Raw genomic sequence first — 23,271 nt, 5'->3', positions numbered from 1 at the left:
TAAAGCTGGGATAATTTGCTTACGACCTGTGTGTTGGTACTGGTGGGGGTGGAGGAAGGACTTGAAGGGTTTTTCCAATTCTTTAGGTCCTGCAACTTTCACTTCCCATTTCTGTGCTTCTAGAAGCTTCTGAGGACTGCAGCAGCCTTTATAGAGCCCTTGCTGGTCCCAGGCAGAACATCTTAACTTGCAGTCTCCAAGAAGAACATCCAAAGAGACAGCACCATGGAAGATGACAGGAACAACCTTCTCCCCAATACATACACTGGCTCTGCTCCAGTGCCAGAAAGGTACATATGATTGCCTGTGTGTTCTCCCCCCCCCCCACTACCTTGCACTTTTAATAATTTGTATGGGGTAAATAAGCATCAAGGTTTCCCACTGCAAACTCTCTGCCCACTAGAAAGGCAGCCTGGCAGTGCCAGCCCCACCATTAAGCAAAGTGCGGCAGCTGCCTCAATCAGTAGGTTTTAGATATCATGAAGAGGCATCATATTGAAAGGTATTTAACGTGTGTTATATTTTTATCGCTGGAGAGGTGGGAAGGTGTTTGCAGGATTTTCTGTCTCAGGTACCAAAATAACTGGACTGGTCTTGGACATTTTGCATCTTTTTCCCCTTTCCTTTTCTTTTTGATGGTGGTAGGGTGGAACCTTGTGTTGCTCATGATGTTGTATCAGGCCAAGAGGTAGTGTAACTGTGTGTACTTTCTGTGTAACTGCCAGCAGGTCCCAACTATGTGGGCAGAAAGTTATGGTAAGGTATGGTACTCTGCTTTCAATCCCTCTAAAATGAAAGGCTAAAACAGGGGGGGAAATTGGTGGCATAAATTGGGGGGTGGGGTGGGGTGGAATTAACTGAAGCTGCAAACCTGTACGCATTTACCTGGGAGTAAGCCCCTTTGTACAGAGTGAGACTTGGGATTGCGTTGCAGAAATGACTCCTGTTTGTTTGCAAACCAGTGAGGTTCGAACAAAACTACTTTATATTTCTCCTCATGCTGAATTGCAGACCTTTGCTACAGTTAGTTCTGCCACAGTTAGTGTTGGGCTGTTTTTCATAACTGAAAGGAAACGTTTGGTGCAATTGATGCTCTTTAACTTTTATTCTTGCCTGCACCTCTCCAAGTAAGGGGCGATTGGTGTGTTTTATATAGTCTCAGCCCTATATTTTATAACAATTCTTTGGAACTTTTGTATTTACCAGCCACCACTAAGCATTTGAGGGGAGGGTGTGTGTTCTTTCTTTCTTACCTTTTTATCCCGCTGGAAAGGCTATTTTACTTTTGAGGGAGGAGGAAATGGAAAGTAAAAAATATCAGAGTGTGAGCTTGATTGTTTAGTAAGGGTTTGTGCCTGGGTTTCCACAAGCAAACCAACCTCTCTAGCCCTTGCACCACACTTACTTTTCTTAGTGTGCCTCCATTTTGTATGTCACCCTTTCAGGTTTCTTGTCTTTTTATTAATACATGGCGAATAATGATTTCTTAACAACAGTGACCATTTTGGGGAATTACACTGCTGCGACGCTGGCAATAGGCAGTTCCTGCCAAACCAAACAGCCAAAGCCAATCAGATAATAGAGACATGGTGATGTCACTTGTTGCTAGGGAGAAAGGTGTTCAGAAAATTAATATCCATACTTTAACATTATAGCAGACTTTCTGTCCCGCATGTTGAGTTATATGGAGCTAAACTATACTGGAGATGGATTTTTATTTTTAAAGCAACAAGCATTATATCCTGCTTATGAATCAGATCACATTTAAAGCGAGTAACTTCCGCTTGGGCTGTCTAGACTTGAATTTACATGACAGAGTATAACTGTTAGAACTTCACTGTTTCATAGAATTATCGAATCAGAGAATTGTACAGTTGAAATTTACCCTGAGGTACCAACCCCTGTAATGTAGGAATCTCAACTAAATAATGCCTGATAGCTGGTCATTCAATCATAGCTGTCAACGTTTCCCCTTTTTTAAGGGAAATTCCCTTATTCTGAATAGGATTCCTTGCAAGAAAAGGGAAAGGTTGACAGCTATGCATCCAACCGCTGCTTTAAAATCTCCAAGGAATGAAAGTCCACAGCCTCCCAGGTCATGGGCGTAGCCAAGAGGGGGCAGGAAGGGGCAGCTGCCGCCCCAAATCAAGTAAATCAGTACTGTACAAAATACTTCACTAACTGAGGTTCTTCCCCCCCCTCAACATAAAGCCTGGCCCGCAAGTCCCAAGAGAGTCCTTTCCACTATCAAGCAGCTCTTACTGCTAGAAAGTTCTTCCTGGTGTTTAGTCAAAATCTTCTTTCTTGTAACTTGAAGCCATTGGTTTGGGTCCTAGCCTCCAGAGCAGGAGAAAACAAGCTTGCTCCATCTTCCATATGACAGCCCTTTAGATATTTGAAGAAGGTTATCTCCTCTCAATCGCCCTCAACCCCCTCAACCATTCCTCATAAGGCTTGGTTTCCAGACCCTTTATTATCTTGGTCACCCTCCTCATGTTCCAGCCTGTCAATATCCAGGGCTTTTTTTGAGTTCTGGCACCTCTCAGGTGGGCACCGTTGTAAGAGAACAAGGGAGGAGTTCATGGTGAGTTCCACCACCTCTTTTTTCAGAAAAATAGCACTGTGCGATATCCATCTTAAGTTGTGGCGCACAGAACTGGACACAGTATGCCTGGTGTGGTCTGACCAAGGCAAAATAGAGCTTGACTATAACTTCCCTTGATGATGACTCTTCACTTCTGTTGATGCAGCCTTTAGGGTTTGTTTGTTTGTTTGTTTGTTTGTTTGTTTGCTGCATCACACTGTACCTTCTGGTAGATTAAGCAGGTGCTGTAAAGAATTGGGAACTGTTTCTAAAATAATATTGATTATTGAGAGTATTAATATAAAACAGCCCCCCCCTTGCACTGTATTTCAGGATTCAGTTTAGATTTTTGTAAACACCATGTATTCTGCAAATAGGATTAAGAATTTCTGTTTAACATAATATTCAGTCCCATTGCTAATATTAAACAGCCAATCCAAACATCTCTTCCATTAAAACAAAAAACAAAATCCTGGTTTTCTTAGCGACCACTAAATACTAAGTATTTTTTTGGTGTGAGGATCTGTTCCTACCCCCCCCCTTTTACTCTTTTTTCCCCTGGCCCGAAAAGTTACTTTACTTTTGAGGGAGGAGAAAATGGAATGCTACTGCTTTCCCTTTTCCTACAGATGCAGTTACTGTGTTACTTGTTTCCCTCAAGAAACTCCAAAATACAACATTTTAGCATCCTAACAGCCCCATAAAATTGTCTGGGTTAAAGAGCTGAAAAAAGCTTGATTTGAACCTGGGTTTTCACATGCAAGCCAACCTCTCTAACCCCTGCACCACACCTACAAAATGGAGGCACACTAAGAAATGCATGTCATGTTCTCAGGTTCCTTGTCTTTTCATTTTTATATGGCGAATAATGATTTTTTAACAACAGTGACCATTTTGGGGAATTACTGAACAGCCAAAGCCAATCAAATAATAGAGATATGATGATGTCACTTATTACTAGGGAGAAGGGTGTTCAGAAAGTTAATATCCATACTTAAACATTATAGCAACCTTTTTGTCCTACAGGATGATTTACATGGCGCTAAACTGTACTGGAGATGGGTTGTTTTTTTTAAGCAACAAGCATTACATTCCTCTCTGACTCAGATCCAGAACATTTAAAGCGGATGAATTTAGCTAGGGTTTTTAAGTCTTGAATGTACATGACAGGGGACATAAATAATAGGACTTCAATGTTTAGAAGAATTATAATTCTTCTGATTGAATAATAAGCTGCTGTGAGTGATTGAGTACTCTTTCTAAAAGTTTATTGTTAATAAAAGTACTCACAAAACAATGTGTGCGACAGGCAGTAGTTTAGAAGAGATTAATATGGCATTATTGCAAAGCTTGCTCGTTATAGAAAAGGTAGAAGAGAAGCATAACAAACGTATTTAGAACTACTAAACATTTGTTGATTCTTGGCACTAGAAAATATTTTCAAAATGTTAGTTATTTATCTGAAATGTTGCAAATGATTGATTTATATTTAACTGTGTTTGTGTTTATGGTTATATGAGAATTCAGTTGGAAATATCTGCATTTGTGTTTTAAAGCAAATAAACCTTTTTCTTTTTTTAAAAAAATGGCATCATTCTCCTTTTAATCACAGAAATGAGTATTTCTCAGGGGGTATCTGCCGCACATAACACATGCATACACCATTTGAAAGAGAACACTTTGTTGTGTGTGTTAAAGTTGCTTTATTCATGTGCAGATTAATGTGAATTTACTCGACTGAGTAAAACACCTATAATTGATCAACTGTCAAGGTATCTTTAATCTGGTGACAGCCCTAATAAATACAGGGAGAATTATTGATGTAACTGAAGGTCAAACTTCACATTACAACAGACATGCCTAAATGTGTCTCCATCTCTTTAAAATATAGCTGTGGGGAGGGGAAAGGGGACATCGAGAGAGACATCCAATATGGAACCACAGCATATGGAAAAGAATTACCCCTTTCCCCTTTCACTATTTCCCCAATGAACTTCCCCCACCCCACCCCACCCAAATTGCTACGTACCCCATTAATAAAATCATACTTAAAAAAAGAATCAAAAATCAATGAGGCTCATAGCAGCTTCAGTGTGCCTCCTGACTTACTTGCATTGAGCTCCTCCATGTAAGGGGTGGGCTGGATTGGCTTAGGGAACCCCCTGCTCCACTGCTAATGCACAAGAGATCTACATTCCTGTACTGGTATGCATGCAGAATCCCTTCATACGCATACAAGGAGATCTGTGGCCACTTGGCATATCCATGTATCCATGGGCTAGTCCATGTATTATTAGAATGTGGGTGCGGGGAGGTTTCTCTGAGCCCCACTGTTGTGATGACTAATCATAATTATGCGCAGTGCTTTTTTCCTTTAAAAATGTTTAGGGGTATTCTCATTTTGACTCAAGAAAACAACCGTTTTATAGTTCAAATCAGGAAAAATACAGTAAATGGACAAAAGTACAAAGATTCACAAAACGTTTAGGGGTATACGTACCCCTGCGTCCCCCCAGAAAAAAGGCACTGATTATGTGATACAAGTGAAAACACTTTTATTCTGATGCAATCTACAGGCTGCAAGAGTGGGGGGGGGAGAGAATTCCTGCAGGGGGTTGTACAAGATGACCCTTGGGGTCCCTTCAAACTCAACAGTTCTATGATTCTAATTATACACACACACACACACACACACACACACACACACACACTTGTATAATTATTGCAATCATACAGCTTTTACTGCATTAAAGCCTATGGCATTAGATCTCCAAACATTTCTCACTTTTCACGTTCTGTCTGCCTAGCAACAAGTGAGGTGACAAGCAGAACAGATAATGACTGGCTACAGCTTGGGAATTTCCCCCATGGTGTTTTCCATCAGGTTGAAGGGCTGTTAAATACTGTATGAGTAGCTTGGGGAAAAGGAACTGTAAAAAGAGAATTGCGGTCCTGGTGGAACCAAGGGGAGAATCCTGATAAGCAGATGTTGAGCGCATCCTGTCTCTATCTTGCACTCAGGAATTAATCTTAAATTGTGTAGAACTCTTCTATTTAAAAAGTTAACTGGATAACTGATTTCTAGACTTTGTTTTGGGGAACCATGTGACTCCTCAGAGGCTTAACTGACAGCGTAGCCAATGTGGTGCCCTCCAGTGGTGCTGCAACTCTCACGCAGTTTAGAAGACCATTTGTAGTGATGGTTAAGTTGCCTGTAAGGAAGCTTGTCTACCATTCACGAAGCGTCTCACTTGAGGAACCTCTGATAAGCTGAGTAACCTCAAGTCTTCAGAATCATACCTTAGGACCAAAGATGGCAAGAGATCCAGGATCAGATTTCCCACACTAAAAAAAGAAGTGGGAAGCTATTTGGGAGGAAGGAGAGGTGGCAAGAGCGAAGGTTTATCAGTTTCCCCCTTCTGTACTATCCCCACAATTTAGATCCCTTCTCCCAGCTACATTTTGACCCATGTAAGAAAATATAAAGGCACACATATGTATTGCCATGTAGTGCAAATGTAAGCTTTGGAACTGGATACTTTGATCAGGAAAATTGTATGTGTGTGGCGCTGTGGGTAAAAGCCTCAGCGCCTAGGGCTTGCCGATCGAAAGGTTGGCGGTTCGAATCCCTGCGGCGGGGTGCGCTCCCGCTGCTCGGTCCCAGCGCCTGCCAACCTAGCAGTTCGAAAGCACCCTTAAGTGCAAGTAGATAAATAGGTACCGCTTACCAGCGGGAAGGTAAACGGCGTTCCGTGTGCTGCGCTGGCTCGCCAGATGCAGCTTGTCACGCTGGCCACGTGACCCGGAAGTGTCTCCAGACAGCGCTGGCCTATAGATGTGAGATGGGCGCACAAACCCCAGAGTCTGTCAAGACTGGCCCGTTCGGGCAGGGGTACCTTTACCTTTAACTCTTATTACCATGGCCCAACTCCACTTTCCCTCCTTTTCTATGGTTGTTGTTTATTAAAGAAACTTTTAATAAACCCATTTCACCTAATTTAGCCCTTAGTTAACCAAGTCAAAGCATTCTGTTTGTGTTACAAGCCAGAGATATTCCGTGCCTTGGTAATTTGCATGCAGGTGAACCCAAACCTGTTCTAAGAAAATAAGCTCTCAACCTGGACATCTGGACCACCACTGATTGGACAAACTGACATGCCTCTTTTATATCTTGCAGGGCTTCTTCCAGCCGTAAACCTGTCTATGCTGCCTTTTCCATACTGATAGCCTTGCTTATTGCGGGCCAGGCAGTGACTGGCTACTTTGTGTATCAGCACAACACCCAGATTTCCAAAGTAACCAAGACCGCCACGGAGCTGAAACTGCAGTCGCTGGCCAACAATCTCCCTCATGGTTAGTAGCTTCCTTCTTCCTCTTCCTGCCCTCTCCCCCACTCCTACACCGTCTAACCTTTAAGTTTAACCATGATAGATTTGCAAGCATTCTGAATTCTTAAAACATCTCTCAATTTTGTGTGTTAATTGTGCAAATCAGAGCTGAAGGGACTGAGCCTGGGTCTGTCAGCTGTTTATGCACTTGAATCCCAATAGCCATCTCTTGTCTGCTTAGACAGACCAGATGATAGTTTACTATATTTATTAAATTTATATCCCACCCCTCCTCCCAAGGAAAGGAAAACAGATCTACAGATTCAGAATGCTGACATTTTAATCTGGGGTGCAGTCACCCTGTTCTGATCAGGTTTAGTCATGCTTATTGTGAGTTTTATAGCTTCAGTTTATATTCTGCTCTTGAGTTGCTTTCATGACTGTTATATATTGTACATTAACAGTTTACATCAATTTACAATTTATAAAAACATGAAAAGAAGCATTCTGCCCCTGAAGTCCGACACGGTACAACTTGGGCAAGGTTGTGCACCTTGTAGTTAGCGTGGATGAGTAGGTTAGTGTTGTCAGTTCTGCAAGAGCCCTTCGTAATATATTTGGATATGCGAAGGGGTATAGCTCGGTGGCAGCATTAGTTTGAATAATCCTTTTTTACAAAAAGCTATCTGAGCCTTTGGACAGTTTCGAGGGATTTCCCTCCCAGGTGTAGAGTTTGGAAAGCTGTTTCTAATATGAGATGGGGGGGGGATGTCTGCTACTGGGGGGGGGGGCAAATATAAGTTTCCACTTTTGAGTCCAGCTCAGACACCTTGATTGAAGTCATGAACTCTCTGTGCAATCTAATTCGTACTCTTGTATGTTTGACTCATCTGTATAAGAGGAATATCCTTGGGGGAAGACCACTTTTTAAAAAATCTCCCTACATGTTTAATTGCACCACTCTTTTCTCCTGCAGCTCCCAAGGCAGTTAACCAGAAGAGGATGGCAATGGCCAACATTATGCCTATGGTCATGAGGGACCCAGATGAAGAGGTAAAGATGACAATTGCTTAACTAGCACAGGGTGGGGTGGTGTTAGGTTTGCCTGCTGCCTCGGAACCTCTCCTTTTCATCCATACAACTTGCAGGGGATAGCTATGGATGAGGGGGAAGACATTCACTCTGTCTTCTGGGGCCTTTCCTTTCCAACCAGTCTGCCAATACAAAAACAACCCTCCTGGCTAGTATTGCAATGCTCCCAGCACCTAGACCTTACACCAGTGTTGGAAATAAACGTTAGGCTCTTGAAACTGACAGGTCCTGCCTCAAATTAAGCTGTGTAGAGAGATTCCATTTGAAACAGCAGCTTCAGAGCAGGGAGAGTGAGTTGGCTCAACTTGACATGAGTCAATGTGACATGAGTGAAGCTGACAGCCTATTAGGCCAGCTCTGTTCTCTGTTCTTATTTGGTCACCTTGCAGTATGCAGGAATGGTTTGCCAGGAAATTAGCCTTCCTTGCCAACGTTTCCTAGAAGTGGCGGCAACCAGGAAATGGTGCCAAAGCTGGTTTAGGGACACCCCAGAACCCTTGGGAGGAAGTTCATACTAATGGTTTGGATCCCGATTGAAGTTCATTCCATGTTGTTTCCCTTTAAGTCAACGATACTTAAATGAGATCCGGATCACAAAAAAAGTTGCAACTAAATTTTCACGTTGAGTTCAAAGAGACCTGGGTGCAAGTAAGTCCATTGTATCTGTTGCAGTGTGTGAATGACAGGGAAGAGCCCTTTGTGTAGTCTGCTCTGTGGGATTGGGCAAGGAGCAGCTTCATAGTGTGACAAAAGTTGCATGCCACCCCCAATCTATGCCAAGCGGTAGCAAGATTCCAGGGGTGTTCTAGGCATTCACCCAGGGCTGTGTTTCTGTTGGGAAAACCGTGGCACAGTGGAGGCTAGCGTCTTTAAGAAATAAGGTTTATCGTACATATTTACACCTGGAGTCTTCAATGGAGGGGGTGCAGAACAGGACACCCCAAGAGTGTTTCTCATTGCCTCTCTCATAGCTTTGGGGTTCAAAGCAGCAGTCAGTCATGCATGGGCATAGCCAAGGGGGTGGGGGGGCAGCTACCATCCCAATCAAGTAAGTAAATAAAAATACTTAACTGACCAATCGTGTCACAGAAAGCTCAGTTCTGCCCCCCCCCCCAACATAAAGCCTGCCCCCGTAACATAAATCCTGGCTACGCCCAGGCAGTCATGGCTCCTGGTCTCTCAGTGCAGCCTTCTCCATCCAATGCCATCCATTCCTACATTTTCCTTGTTCCCAGAACACCTTTAGATTTCAAAAGGACAATTTTTCCTGTGATATCATGCCTCGATCACCTTGGTAACCTCCCAAATCTCCTGTCTTTGCCCACTCCTGGGGCATGGGGGGGGGGAGGATTGCTTTGTGCATTGCCAATTGTCCTAAATGGCCCAGCACCTGACTCCCCATTGTTTCTCAATGACTCTGCACTTAGCTGGCTGCAGCAGACTGGTTTGCATAAGCTAACCCATGTCTGGCACAGTTCTGTAGCTTGAATTTCCCTTCATATTATCTAAATACTACCATTTATTAATTTCTACCATTCACTAACAGACTCTGGAATCTATTACGATATTTCAACTTCTTTGTTGTCGTCTCTTCTACAGTCTCCAGAGGATAAAATGAAGCTGACCAATAGCACTGAAGACCAGATCAAACGTCTCCTCATGGTAAGAGCCTCGTCTCTTTGCCTGTGCAACAGTTCTGCTTGTCTTAGATGGAGAGTACTCAAGTTTGCAGCTATGGACTCAGCTGCTGGAGGCCTAGGGCTGAATCCCACGAAGTCATCCTGTTAGCCCAATAACTTCCACTTGCTCGATGGAACACCCTCTAGCACTCCTCTTCCTGTGGGCCACCCAACCCACTGGGGCAGATTTGAAGAGGGAGGTAGAGGGTACACAGGCACAACTTTGTTGGCTGCAACTCATAGCACAGAACAAGATATTCTTTATGTTCCTAAAAATCACTAACATATTATTTGTTTTCCAACCACAGTATCTGACAGGTGTGTTTGTGTTCCCGGGAAGGATTGGGGATACGGCATTTATGCAGGGATCCAAATGAGGGAAGGGTGGACAGGCACGTGGGTTTAATTGCTTTTAGTGCACCAGTTAGTACTGCTAGATTGAATAGTTGGTTATTTCTTCAGCATGAAAAGCAGCAAGGCACAATTGCAGCAACCTATGCCTTTCTTTCCCATGTGCCTATACCTCTTTAGATCCAAAGACTGTAGCCTAAGTGTCATAACATTAACCGTGAATAACGCACAGGTTCTGAACTACATATACACTTTGGAAACTTTCCTGCACCCAGAGAAGGCACTACTGCACCAATTAAATCTGCCAAGTGTCCTGAACCCCTGACCTACCTGGCAGCAAGTCAGTATGCCAAGTTCAAAGCCCAAGGGTCAATCCATATGAAGTCCAAAGATCAGGAAACACAGTCCAGGGTCATTCCAAGCAGTCAAGTCCAGCAGTCAGGATACAGTCCAGAACCAAACCCACAGCACAGTCCCGCAGAGGTCCAAGAGCATCCAAGACAATGAATATGGGCAGCTGAGCAGACAAAACACCTCAGCTCTACTTCCCTTTTATACTCTGCATGCTGATTGCAACATCTGGGCTTGATGAGGCATGTGACCCTCACCTGTTCCAAGCCCACTCCTGCTAAGGAATCACATCCCTCCTCCCAGAGCTAGCGAGCCCCACCTGGCCAGCTAGGGAGGTGGCTGTGGGTCCTTGCCTGCCTCAGCCTCCTAGAGCACCCCTCCTGCTGCCCCCTACGCCTCAGAGCCCACCATGTTCATGGAGACAGGGGCCCCTCTGGCTCTGGTGATGGGTCCTGCATCTCTGGCTCCTTGCCATTCCCCATCACTCTGTGAGTACGTCCTTCCTCATCCCCTGCTTGCCCCATTGTGTCCCAGCCCCAGTTACACACCTCGTCAGAATCCCCATCATCCTGCAAGTCCATGACACCAAATGACCTTGGAGGGTGGCATGGCAGGCATCTGTTAAATGAGAAACTTAGATAAATTGGCATACTCGTAATATGGGGCTATTTGGACAAAGATGGATTAGATAATAGGGAGTTTAGATAAACATTCAGACAGTGAGAGTTTGTGGTGCATGCTGTGAATAATTGTCATTAAATTTTAGGGAAAGCAAAGGCGTTTCTTTTTACCTCAGCTTCTCACTGCATGCACTTGCTTGCTTATTTCTTTGTATTTTCCTCCCCAAAACCCATGTCCTGCCCAATGTCCCAAAGAAACCCAAGGTATTTAGGAAATTGGCAGCAAAACACTATAACCCAAAAATAATTAAACCCAATAATACAACTATTGACATAAACAAATTTAACTGTTCCAAAACAGCCACCAGAATATGCAAAAACTATGCCAGCGAAAAAGCTAATCAGTTGGCTTGTGGCTTGAAAGGACCCAAGGACAGGAGAGGAGTCCTCCTCTCTGTTTGTATGTTCCCTTTGAAATCATTCTGCTGTGGCTGTTTTCCTCTTTATTTGCATTTCACGAGCTTTCCCGGGCCCCCCCAATATTTTTTATAAGTCCGCGTCCCTGGATTTGCATCCAAACTTTGAGCTCTCCAAGGCAGTGAGGAGCAGTTGAGGGAGGCAGCTTTAGGATGAAAAGGTGGGGGGGGGAGCAGAGATAGTTCAGCAGTCCCTCCCACCTGTACCTTTTGCACTTTAAACCAGCAGCCTGCCTTAGAAGACTGTGCTGGTGACTCAACTCCTACAAATGAGTCTGCTGCCATGCTCTCTGGTTGGACCTCACCATCACTGTATCTGGTTGAATTCATGAGATGGAGTTGGTATTTCAGATGCCGCCAGTCCTGACCCAATCCTTTGAGCATAGTCTTGCTTTGCTAGGTGATCTCTTTCTGGGCCTCCAGCAGACTTACTTTCCTTACATAACGTTTGTTAACATGTTCCTCCCTACAGCAATCAAACCCTCTCATAAAATTTCCTGAACTGAAAAAGAGCTTCATGGAAAATATGAATACTCTGAAGAACCGCCTGGATTTTGAGGACTGGAAGGTAAGTGCTGCCATCTTTCACAGAATCCTCTCCCTGCTCCTCCCCGTCCTGAAGAGAACATGGTGTCACAGTGGATAGGCAATATCTCATTTAACAGATCATAGAGTTGGAAGGGACCACGAGGATCGCCTAGCCAGCCCCCTGCAAAGCAGGAATATTTCACCCAATGTGAGGCTCGAACCCATGTCCCTGAGATTGAGTCTCATGCCCTAGAAGCTCTCTACCCTGTTAATTTTATTTGCCTTGGGACTTATTCTTGTTGGAATCTAAGACTTTGGAAGGGATCCTAGTCCTTCCCCTCTTGTGCTCAGGAAAAGAGTACAAGTATCCATTGTCACTTGCAATGCTTCCTAGTTTGCTCTTGACTGCTATCTAGCGTTTTGAGTTGTTCATGTGTGGGATTTAAATAGGCCTCAGTTAAACTTGCTAAATGCCTGAGATTCTAGGAATTATGTTTGGGAACTGGCAGCAGGGAGTTCTTCCGTGAAGGGACCGCAGCGCTGGACCTCTGTTAATTATGCCAACAAAGCCTCAGGTTTATTAGTGTAGTTAAAATTGGCTGAACTATATCAAAACTGAACTTTCCTGCAGTGTACAGTGGCGTTCACCCAGCAGTGAAACATATGGTGGACTTCTCATCATTTGGCAATTATACTGTTGTTAACTTACATTTATTTATTTGTGGATAGGGATGCCTTTTATTAACTGCATTTGATCTCTTGCAGTCTTTTGAAACCTGGATGCACAAGTGGCTGCTCTTCCAAATGGCCAAGAATGAGATTCCAGCTGAACAAGGTATGCAAGGACTGTAGCAATGAAAGGAATTCTAAGGGTGATGGACGCAAATTCTCTGAAGGGCTCAAATCACAACACAACAGAAAACATTCCATTTTGCTGCAGCTTCAGATCCTAAAGAGATGCAGGAAATCATGTGAAACAAAATCCCAATGTACTAGAAACGGTACGTTTCTGTAGGAGGGACTGAAAGGGCTCTGCTGCATGCCAGAAGACTAATGTTAATGTATGCTGATGACTTGGGGGTGGAAGGAGATATTATACAGGATGTTGAGCTGCTGCTGAAAATGATAGCCCTGTGTGGAGGTCTCCCTCTTTATTTTGGAACATGGACAGGACTGGCACCAGAATTTATGGAGCCCGCAACATGGTGCCACCCATGCCCCCCCCCCAAACACCCTTCCAATGCAGCTGTGCCTTTTCTTTTTCTTTCATGGTAACGAAAACACCACCAGTGGTGGGCGGTTTTATAGATGTATGGTCTGGGGCCTGATATTGTGGGTAAATAAAAATGGCAGATAGTCATCATGGATAGGAGCAGAGCTTGGCTCCCATTCAAAAGCAGCACAGCCACCATTAAAATGGCTTTCCAACTTCCGGGGTTGACGCGATCTGGGAATGGCGGATTCCCTCCGAGCTCCGGAGGGAATCGGCTCAGCAGGGGACGGGTCTTTGCCGTGCCGGCGACACGGGGACCCTTAAAACCGCAGGCGCGGTGCCTGCGGACTGAAGACTCGGCGGGTGCCTTAAGCGCCCCCCCTGATTCGCGAAGAGCCTTTTTAAAGGCTGCGGAGGGGATACGGGGGGTGGCGTGGCACTGAGAGTCCATCGCTACCTCTGCTGAGCGAAGCCGCGAGCCATGACCGGAGAGCGCTGACTTCCTTCCTTGAAATTCGGCTGAAAAAACAACCCGTGAGTAATTTGGACTTGGCTTTTAAGAAATTTATCCACTGAATTTGAGACGATCGGGGGATGTGCTAAAAGGAAGTCCGCACCCCCCACCTTGCAGACGATCTAGAGCAACGAAAAAAGAACTAAGCTGGAGTGCCCACCCTGTAAAGGGTGAGTTTTAAAAAAAAAAGACAGTAACTTCCAAGATTTGGAAATTTTGAGCAGGAGAGAGGAGTGTTGGATGTTTTGTGTTCTGTTGTAAACAACCCCCCCTCCCGGGCCCGGGAGCGTCCTGCTTTGGAGCTGGTTTAAGAAGTGCAGAGTTTGACAGCTGTCAAAGCTGTCAAACGGACTGTTAATAGTGGAAAATTGCTACCTAAGTTACCTCTGGATTAAAAAGAGTTACAATTGATCTAAAATTGTTGGAAATAAAGAAACAATAACAAGACAAAGGACTGTTGGGGAAAAGAATACTAAGTAACCAGATTCCCTCTAGAGGGAATTCTGTGGAATTACAATGGCTGTGGATGGAAAGATACTGGGAGAAATCGAAAGGATGTTCTATTTGGTTGGAATCTTACAAGAGCAGACTACGGCTATGAGTGAACAATTGATGACCTTGACTTCTGAAACAAGTAGTTCTGCTGAATGTAACGAGGACCTCAATGAGAAAGAATCCACAGCTGAACCAGAAATGATAATAAAAGAAGAGGAGAAGACAAAACAAGAAAGAGAAGAAGTGATGTGGGAAAATACAGAGCAGAAGCTGACGCCTGTGGAATACAAACAAGGAGATTATTGGAGCAAATCTACTATAAATCCACGAAAGATGCAGAAGACGAAAGTGGAGGTCCTGGGAGTCTATGAAATTAAGGAATTTAAAATAAAGAAATATAATCGGGGCCTCCACATAGACTCTGACTTTGATTACCTTCAAGATTCATGCCTTGTGGAAACTCTTCAGCAGCTGTTTGCAAATATGGGAAGAGACTTTGGATTGATGGTGAAAGAACTCTTTCGAGATGTGACGACTGGCATAAAGGATTACCAACAAGACCGGCGGAGAGGGACTGAAAGAGACTGGAGGGCCTCGGACGTGAGGAACCTGGGCTAGGAACTGTTATTTTGGACATGCTTTGGGAAGGGACGCAAACCGGGGATGGGAGGGAGGGAAAAATTAAGTTCTAACAACACTCATGATTATGGGATTTGGTTAAAAAGATCATTATTCAAGACAAAATGGGAAATCGTTGGAAGGGAATTGAGGTCCAACTTAGAAAAAAATAATTTTGTTTGTTTTTATAAAAGGACTAATATTAAGACAGGGAAATGCCAATTTGCTGACATAAATTTGGAAATGGGGATGCAAGGGAGGGGGTAGGGGGAAGTCAATGACCAGGGTTAGGAAATAACATTTTCGGGAAAGTATATATGTTTGTTGTTGTTTTCTTATTTTCTTTTTTGTTTATGTGTTTATTTGTTTTTTGTGTCTTTGTTTTTGTCTATATAAAATGTGAAAACCCAATAAAAATTTTATAAAAAAAAAAAATAAAATGGCTTTCCAGAGGTCCAGTGAAGAAGGTGGCAAGGAGCACAACAGGATTGGGCTGGGTGGGGGGGCCCTTCTGGGTCTCTGGGGTTCTTGGCCAGTGCCTGTCCTGGGCAATTGCTTGCACTGGACCTGAACGCAGAGCATCACTTAACCAGTGATACATCCTCATGTGTTTCCACACAGCCCCAACTTAGAAGTACCTTGGCTTAAGAACAGCTTAGTTTATGAACAACTTGGAACGTTGCAAACCTGGAAGTAGGTGTTTTAGTTTGCCTTGGAAGCAGAATATGTTTCGCTTCCTGTTGAGTGTGTTCCATTTGTAAATTGAGCCCCCCGCTGCTATGGGAAAGCATGCCTTGGTTTAAGAACAGGAAAGGATTAAGTTCGTAAACCAAGGTATCACTGTAATGCACAGCACGAAGACATCATGACACAAAGTGGCTAGAAACTGTTACAGGGGTGCTTGTGGAGGAGAACTCAGCAGAGTGTTGCTCTTTGTACTGGCGGCTCCATATCCCTTGCATTGGTATGGATCTGAAGGATGTGAGTGGAAGGCCCTTCCTCTCATACAAGGGGGCACCTGCAATTTCTGCAGGCTTCCCTCTTCACCTGCAGTTCCCCATCCTACATCTCATTCAGCTTTTCAGGGGCACAGGGGGCTGAAATGATGGGAGGGAAGCAGTGAATTTGCATTAACCTGAGAACTCCCACAGTTGGTTGGATCCAGCCCAATGCACAGCCCCACTAGCCTCAAGCAAGCCAGGGTGTGAGAGCCACTCACAGGCAATGCTCTCCCAGCTGGAGTTCATTTGCAAGTGTAAATCTAGTAATTAGTTGGCGAAAGCCTTGTAGCTCCAATTAACCTGGCAAGCTTTGGGCTGGGGGAAAAAGACTGCTCACCCTTAACACAAAGACCACCCAAGCCCAGTATTCTCCCTTCCAGCTGCAGTTCATTCACTATTTCTTGGCCTTTCTATGCAAGGCACAAAGGTTTAGCCCTACAACGTATTTCAGAACGTTGCTGCTGAAGGAGGCTGCTAAAAGGTGCTGCCAGAAAGCGTTGCCCACCTGGGTGCAATTCCTTGGCCAGGACCACCTATTTTCAGCGGGAGATCTAAGCACTCGAAGAGCGATTCCACACGGCTGTTTACTGTTCACTAGACCCTGCTCACGCATGCAACTTCTGTGCAGCATCCAGTTGGTGTTTGATCCATATCCACTGTTTCCAGAGAGTGGATGAGATCACGGAATGGCATTTTGATGAAGATGGCATCCTGTGGATGCCACAAAGGAGGGCATGCATGAACAGCACCGGCTCCCCAGTGAGCTGCTGTGTGCTCTCCCAGTCCCTTCCAGTATGAATCTTGTGACTGGAAGACCTGGGAATGTGCTTAATACGATAATCCTGTATATGCCTCTTCAGAAGTAAATGCCAGGATGCTCGGTCAGACTTATTGCCAGGTGAGTGTGTATAGGATTGAGGCATAGGACGTAGGATCAGCACAACTTAAAAGTGCTTAACTTTGCCTTGTACTCAAAACATGGAAACATATTTGACTTCTGTTGGCTCACCTCCATTAGCTTCCTCCATTAGCTTCTGGGCCTTGTTTAGTTGCTGGCTTCCATATGGATGGTCTATCTGCAGGAACACTGCCCAGTCTACTAGCTTCTGTGTCCTAAGAGACCTGCTGTGGAGACCTTGGTTTTTTGGGGGTGAGGTTTTCTTCTTTATCTCAATTGAAAACTCGTGGGGCCAAGAGTAGGACACTCTCAACAGTGGCACTGCACCTCTGGATTTCAGAGAGGCCTTCCAACAACTTCTGTATTGGTTGTCTAGGTATGGAACATCTTTATACTGTACAGTTGTTTGTTACATTTTAAACAAATTCTGCATTGCCTTGGCTGCTGTTCTACACTGAGGGACCTAATAATGAAAACAGCAAAAAATGAATGTCTTCCTTGGCAGAAGATGTGAAAAACCTGTTTCGACATGTTGTGCTACTGACCATTTTACTACTGAAATATGCTTGATGTAGAGCACAGCTTGAGCCCAAAGCCACTTGCTGTCTCTTCAAAGGAAACAGTGGCTGTAAAAGGGAGCTCTCTGCTGACTTGCAATTCAATGAACGAGGTCTTCATGTTATAGAACCACTGGTTTTTAAAAAGTCTCTTTTCGCTCATCACAGCAGAAGCAAAACACGGTCTGCCCCTGGGAAGAGTGATTGGCAAAGAGCAATTCATTTGAAACTGCAATTATCTAAGCTAAATGATGCACCCATGATGAAAGAAGACCTGTTGTTTGAATTAAGGCCCACTTCAAATATTTATTTTAAAAGAAAAAGGAAACCCTACTGAAACAATTTTAACAGTCACACGCAGAGAGAGGGAGAGCCTTATTAATGACACACAGTCTTGAATTTGGACACCGACATGGCCAACCACTTTCCTGTCCCAAATTTGGGCACCAATGCAATGCTTAAAAAAAGAATGATTCCTCCTTCTGTGATTTCAGCTGTTTCTGAAATAAAAGCCCGCAGCCGAGATTTTCATACCAATTAGCCACTCAGCAGTGGTCGGACACATTCCCATTAGCAGAATTTATATTAATACTGCCTCCATTAAGCAGTACTCATTAGCATTTGCTCTCATTAGGCTAAATGGGTTCCCTGGGAGCCATCCCAATAAAATAGCTGTCCTAATTAAACGGGCATATTGTTACAAAAAGCAATTCTTTCCTCACATCCCCCCTTTACTTTCCCATGGTGCAGCCACAATGAAACAGCCTCTTCTCATATTAGGAGGCAGTTGATACATTCAGCCAAAGCAAAAAGGATTGTTTCTCCTGGACTTTCAATTTCAAAGCCGCTTCTGTGGAGTTGGGGAATGCTTCCAGCTGTGCTATTTTTCTATAAGCGGGGAGCATTCAAGTATTTGGTGCCAACTTACCACCTGAAGTGCTATGGTGCAGGGAACGCTTTACCTCTGAACTTAGCCATGTGTCTCAAGCAAGGCAAGGGAGCTGTTCAGTTGTAGTTACAGTTGCATCAAAGGGCAGTGCTAGCAGCTGGCAGTCAACTGTGCACACTGAAGTTTCTGTTTTTGTTTTGTTTAAAGTGAAAACCAAGTGCCAGACAGAAGAATGTGGTCGGGGTGTCCACCTGGGAAGATTCTGTGCCAAGTGCGATGAAAATGGCGACTATCTGCCTAAGCAATGCCATGGTAGTACTGGCTTTTGCTGGTGCGTCTACAAAAATGGCACCATGGTTGAGGGCACTACTAAAGTCCGTGGGCCACTGGACTGCACTGGTAAAGAGCTTCTGTTTCCTATCATGGGGGAAAGGAGTTAATAAGCAAGCAGATGTCCTTTATATTCTTGAGTAAACTGGATTATCTAGAGTTAGGGAGCAACATCTTAATGGCCCAAGTCCTAGGAGCTAATGAGTCTTTCCCCCCCCCCACCTGGACTTGAGTCCTAAACACAGGCCAGAGTGTTTGCAGTGCAACAGCCATTGTTGCAGCTGTAGCAGTGTTCTTTACTTTTTCTAAATAGAAGAGATGAAGTCAGGCAGTGGAGTTTTTTTGGAGATATAGGCAGGGTGGGCTGGGGTGCTGCGATTCCCAAGAGTCACAACACAACTGTGTGTGAACCACATTGGCTACTTTCCACATCCACCATGCCAGACTTCCCTGAGAAGCTCTTATTACATAGGCAGTGCAGTTAGAGCATTTTTGTCTAGTTTTGTACAAAATACTTTGGTGGCAGAATTTGGGTCGTCTTGTTGCTGCCAAATTCACATTGTTTTTCCTTGCCTGGAAGATAAACCCACTTTGATTTCTGCATGCGTGTGCCTTATGTTCCTTGTGGCTTCACCATGGGGATGGTGTTTGGTCAATATCACGAGGCAACCTGATGTGAAAAAATAGCCTTGTTGGTTGCACTTAGTCCTGCTTGATGACTGAACTTATGTCATTCTCTTACCACCACCACCCACATCAAGAAAGTGGGAAGACTGTTGTGAACAATTAAGGAAGTTTCCCCTATCTTTGTGCTTCAGATTTCTACCTGATATCTGCCCCTGAGTAAGCTTTTTCCAAATGTAACAAGCAAATGCAACAGCCATGGCAAATCATTTAAAACATTATGACCTTACAGCGCATAGAAATCTCAGAAAACCCAACATCTTCATTTGTGTCATTATCATTATGCCAATCTAACACATTCTCAAGAAACAAAACAAAACTTGGAATTAGTCAAATGGAAAAAAAAACCAGAAAAAAAATATTGGAATTAGTCACAGCCTATGCAGAAAAAAAACTTAAATCATAAGAACTCTGCTGGATGAGGCCAATGGCAGATCTAGCCCAGCTCTCAGAGTGCCCAACCAGATGCCTAAGTAGAATCTGAGTAGAACAGCCATCTCCCTAATGGTGATTCCATTCAACTTGCATCCAGAGGGATAGTGCCTCTCAAAAATCATAAAACCAATATATACCCACTTGCCATTAAGTACACAACTTTGCGTTGTTGAATGGACTAAAGATACAAATCGTTCAGTGCCCATTTGTCAGATTTCAAATGACCTTTCTCTCTACAGGCAGTGGAAAATAATATGGCCAAATGTTCATAATTTTGTGTATTACTAAAAATAATAATAAGATAGATGAAAAACAAACAATTGTGCTGCTGGCTGAACATGAGAAAGCACAAACTGGTAGGAAGCATCCTAAAGGTGATGTGGAAAGAAGAGGACACCTTAGGGCATTGGAAAGTGCTAATCTCTCTCTCTTCCTCCCTTTTCCAGGAAAAGGGCAACTGGTGAACGTGACAGCTGGTGATACTGAGAATGTGACAGCTTCTCAGCTGAGCTTCAGTAACTAAATGATTGAGGTAACTTAAGAATTTTGCTGGCTCAAACCAAAGACCTGTCTAAGCCCACCATTGTTTTACCCCCATAGTGGCCAACCTGATGTCCATAGGGAGCCCACAAGCAGGAGGTGAGGATCATAGCACTCTCTCTGTTGTTCCCAGTGACTGGCAAATCAGAGGCATGGTGACTCTGATCCTAGAGGGAGCATACAGTCATCATGGCAGGAGCCATTGTTCACCTTATCCTCCCTGAAAGTAGCTGGCTTAGTTCAGGAGAGCCCAGGAGTTCACCTTGAAGGCACCTTTCATTTCAGTGCTGGTGTTCTCAGCTACATACACAAGAGAGCAAGCCAAGTACTTTGTTTTTAAACTTTTTTAAACAGTCTGTACAGATTGAATAGGGACGCGGGTGGCGCTGTGGGTTAAACCACAGAGCCTAGGACTTGCCGATCAGAAGGTCGGCAGTTTGAATCCCCGCAACAGGGTGAGCTCCCATTGCTTGGTCCCAGCTCCTGCCAACCTAGCAGTTCAAAAGCACACCAGTGCAAGTAGATAAATAGGTACCGCTCGGGTGGGAAGGTAAATGGTGTTTCCGTGTGCTGCTCTGGTTCACCAGAAGCGGCTTAGTCATGCTGGCCACATGACCCGGAAGCTGTACGCCAGCTCCCTTGGCCAATAAAGCAAGATGAGTACCGCAACCCCAGAGTCCGTCACAACTGGACCTAATGGTCAGGGGTCCCTTTACCTTTACCTTACAGATTGAATGGGCCACACAGTTCCTGCAGTTGCCAAGGCCTTCTATGTGGCACATCCAGCCTCTGACTATCTTTTTTTAAAGCCTGAAATACAGATATTCTCTAGGTGTCAAAGGCAGAGTGGGTTTTGTGGGGGGTGTGTGTGCATGTGGAGAACGATAGGTATACAAGCCAAATTAGGATACCTCCCCACCTCAAGGCCTAACAATTACAGGCACCATTAACTTTAAGAGGGAGAACAACACAAGTTTTGTGTGGGTTGGCTTTTTGTGTACTTTCCATCAATTTCTGCCTCTATTACTAGGAAACATTTCCGGGGCTTGACTTCTATTGCACCTTTCTCATTTCTCTTCTTTCTTTAGGAAGGCCAAGCAAACAAAGCAGGCAGTGGCACCAGCTGCATCAGCTCAAGAAGCCCAGCTTATCTTCTCTCGTTTTTTGCTTCTGTATTGATTTCCTGAATTATGTTAGCCGCAACCACTTCTCAAATTCCTAGGCTTAAGCATTATCCTTAATGGAGGAGCGAAAAGTAGGTTGATTAAATATAATAGCCTGCTGAGCTGAGCCCTGAATTACCTTTTTAGAGAAGTAACCCTTGTACAACCACTGCTTTAGCAGCAAAATGCTTCAAGCAAGAAAGGGTGATGTTTTCCTCAATTATTCAGCTCATGCAGAGAGGATCTCCCCCCCCCCCCATAAACCCTGCAGTGATTCTTGTGGCTAATCAGGCTCCATGAATAGGGGAACATTTACTGAATGTATGTGAATAACAATAGGATTCTGAGACAGTGAGCACATCTTCTGCAATGAAATATCTGTTTCCCTTGAATGGGGGTGGGGGTGGGGAGAATATAAAATTGTTTTCCAAATATATTCTTCAAAGGTTTATTACTCTATGTTTAATTCACCTTACTCTTTCCCCACTGGATTCCTCCTGATTTTAGATAAGTTTTACAAGAGGTAGAAGATTTCTACTGAACCCTTCATTTATTTGTTCTTTGGTGATCACTCGTAGCCGAGTAAGGGTGCCTTCCATGAACACAGTCTTAACAGTGAGGCTGTAAGTGACTGTGGAGCCCAGTTCTGGATCCACACGTCCATCCACAATGGGGACATAGGTTTCCAAGCAGGAGTTGATCGTGGTGAGGGTTTGCCAAGCGTTTCTCCTTTTTGCCCTGAGTTTGTGCTTCTTTAAAGGGAAATTATCGAGTGTTCTTTACATACATGGGTATGAGCTGCTGTCATCCTGAGTCATGCTAGCTGGGGATGATGGGAATCAGGGTCCTGATGGTCTAGAGGAAGGGAGGCATTACCTTATGTAAGGTTTAAATATAGTTGTGAATCCTGAAACCCCAAATGCTGTACCCTATGGAGTTGGTTGTGTACCCTTTGCATTTGCTAGCATAGCCCTAGAACTTGCTTTAGTAGAGTTTCTAGCAAGAGAATACTGGAATTGTAGGTAAGGCTATATAAATCTATCTGGGCAAAGAACAGGCTTCTCCCGCATCCAAAGCAAATATAAGTGAATGTTTCTTCAATTACACAAGCAAGCCAGCAGAGTGGATATATATTAGTGATAGATGATAGACGAGCACCCACGCTTATGACATACTAATTATACCCTTTGAATATATGATCACTGCTTTATTAGTGAACTCAAAGATGATTTTAACTGTAAGTCTTTGTAAAGTTAAAAAAAAAATAAAAGATAACCTACTAATACGGGGCTCTTGTCCATAGAGGTGGATGACAGAGAAGACTCCAATTAACTGGTTAACAACCAAAGGGAGAGAAACGGAACATACATTTCCATAAACCTTCCTGTGAAAACCACGAGGGCTGGAAGCTTGGCTCTCTTTAAGAACGAAACAAACAAACCACAAAGACATGAGCCGGTTCAACACAACATGACAGCTGTGTGCAGCTGACCAAATCCTTCGGAATTGTTTAGCTGCAGCCAAGAGATTTACTCTCACTGCCTCCATTTCTTCCCCATCTATTTGCCAGGAGGTGATGGGCCCAGTGGCCATGATCTTCGTTTTTTTGATGTTGAGCTTCAGACCATATTTTGCGCTCTCCTCTTTCACCCTCATTAAAAGGTTCTTTAATTCCTCTTCACTTTCTGCCATCAAGGTTGTGTCATCTGCATATCTGAGGTTGTTGATATTTCTTCCGGCAATCTTAATTCCGGCTTGGGATTCATCCAGCCCAGCCTTTCGCATGATGAATTCTGCATATAAGTTAAATAAGCAGGGAGACAATATACAGCCTTGCCGTACTCCTTTCCCAATTTGGAACCAATCAGTTGTTCCATATCCAGTTCTAACTGTAGCTTCTTGTCCCACATAGAGATTTCGCAGGA

General features: G+C 44.0%; 1 protein-coding gene and 1 long non-coding RNA gene across 2 annotated transcripts in view; both read left to right on the top strand.

The window, feature by feature from the left end:
• The window catches only part of LOC309526008, a 154,139-nt gene extending 131,510 nt beyond the window's left edge, over window positions 1–22,629 (top strand). Inside the window, exon 2 of the long non-coding RNA XR_014216610.1 lies at window positions 22,216–22,629. This is a non-coding gene — a long non-coding RNA (uncharacterized lncRNA). The remainder of the gene's footprint in view (window positions 1–22,215) is intronic.
• Window positions 50–22,629, top strand: CD74 (CD74 molecule). Its single transcript, XM_082211839.1, has 9 exons — window positions 50–290; window positions 6,762–6,937; window positions 7,889–7,965; window positions 9,604–9,666; window positions 11,954–12,049; window positions 12,775–12,844; window positions 18,402–18,593; window positions 20,090–20,175; window positions 21,272–22,629. Exons 1-8 carry the CDS (start codon window positions 226–228, stop codon window positions 20,164–20,166), a joined length of 816 nt encoding a protein of 271 aa, XP_082067965.1. The 5' UTR covers window positions 50–225; the 3' UTR covers window positions 20,167–20,175; window positions 21,272–22,629.
• Window positions 22,630–23,271: the final 642 nt, after the last annotated feature.

Source organism: Podarcis vaucheri (assembly GCF_965113315.1).
Source record: "Podarcis vaucheri genome assembly, chromosome: 2".
NCBI lineage: Eukaryota > Metazoa > Chordata > Lepidosauria > Squamata > Lacertidae > Podarcis > Podarcis vaucheri.
This window is presented reverse-complemented; position numbering and strand designations above follow the sequence as displayed.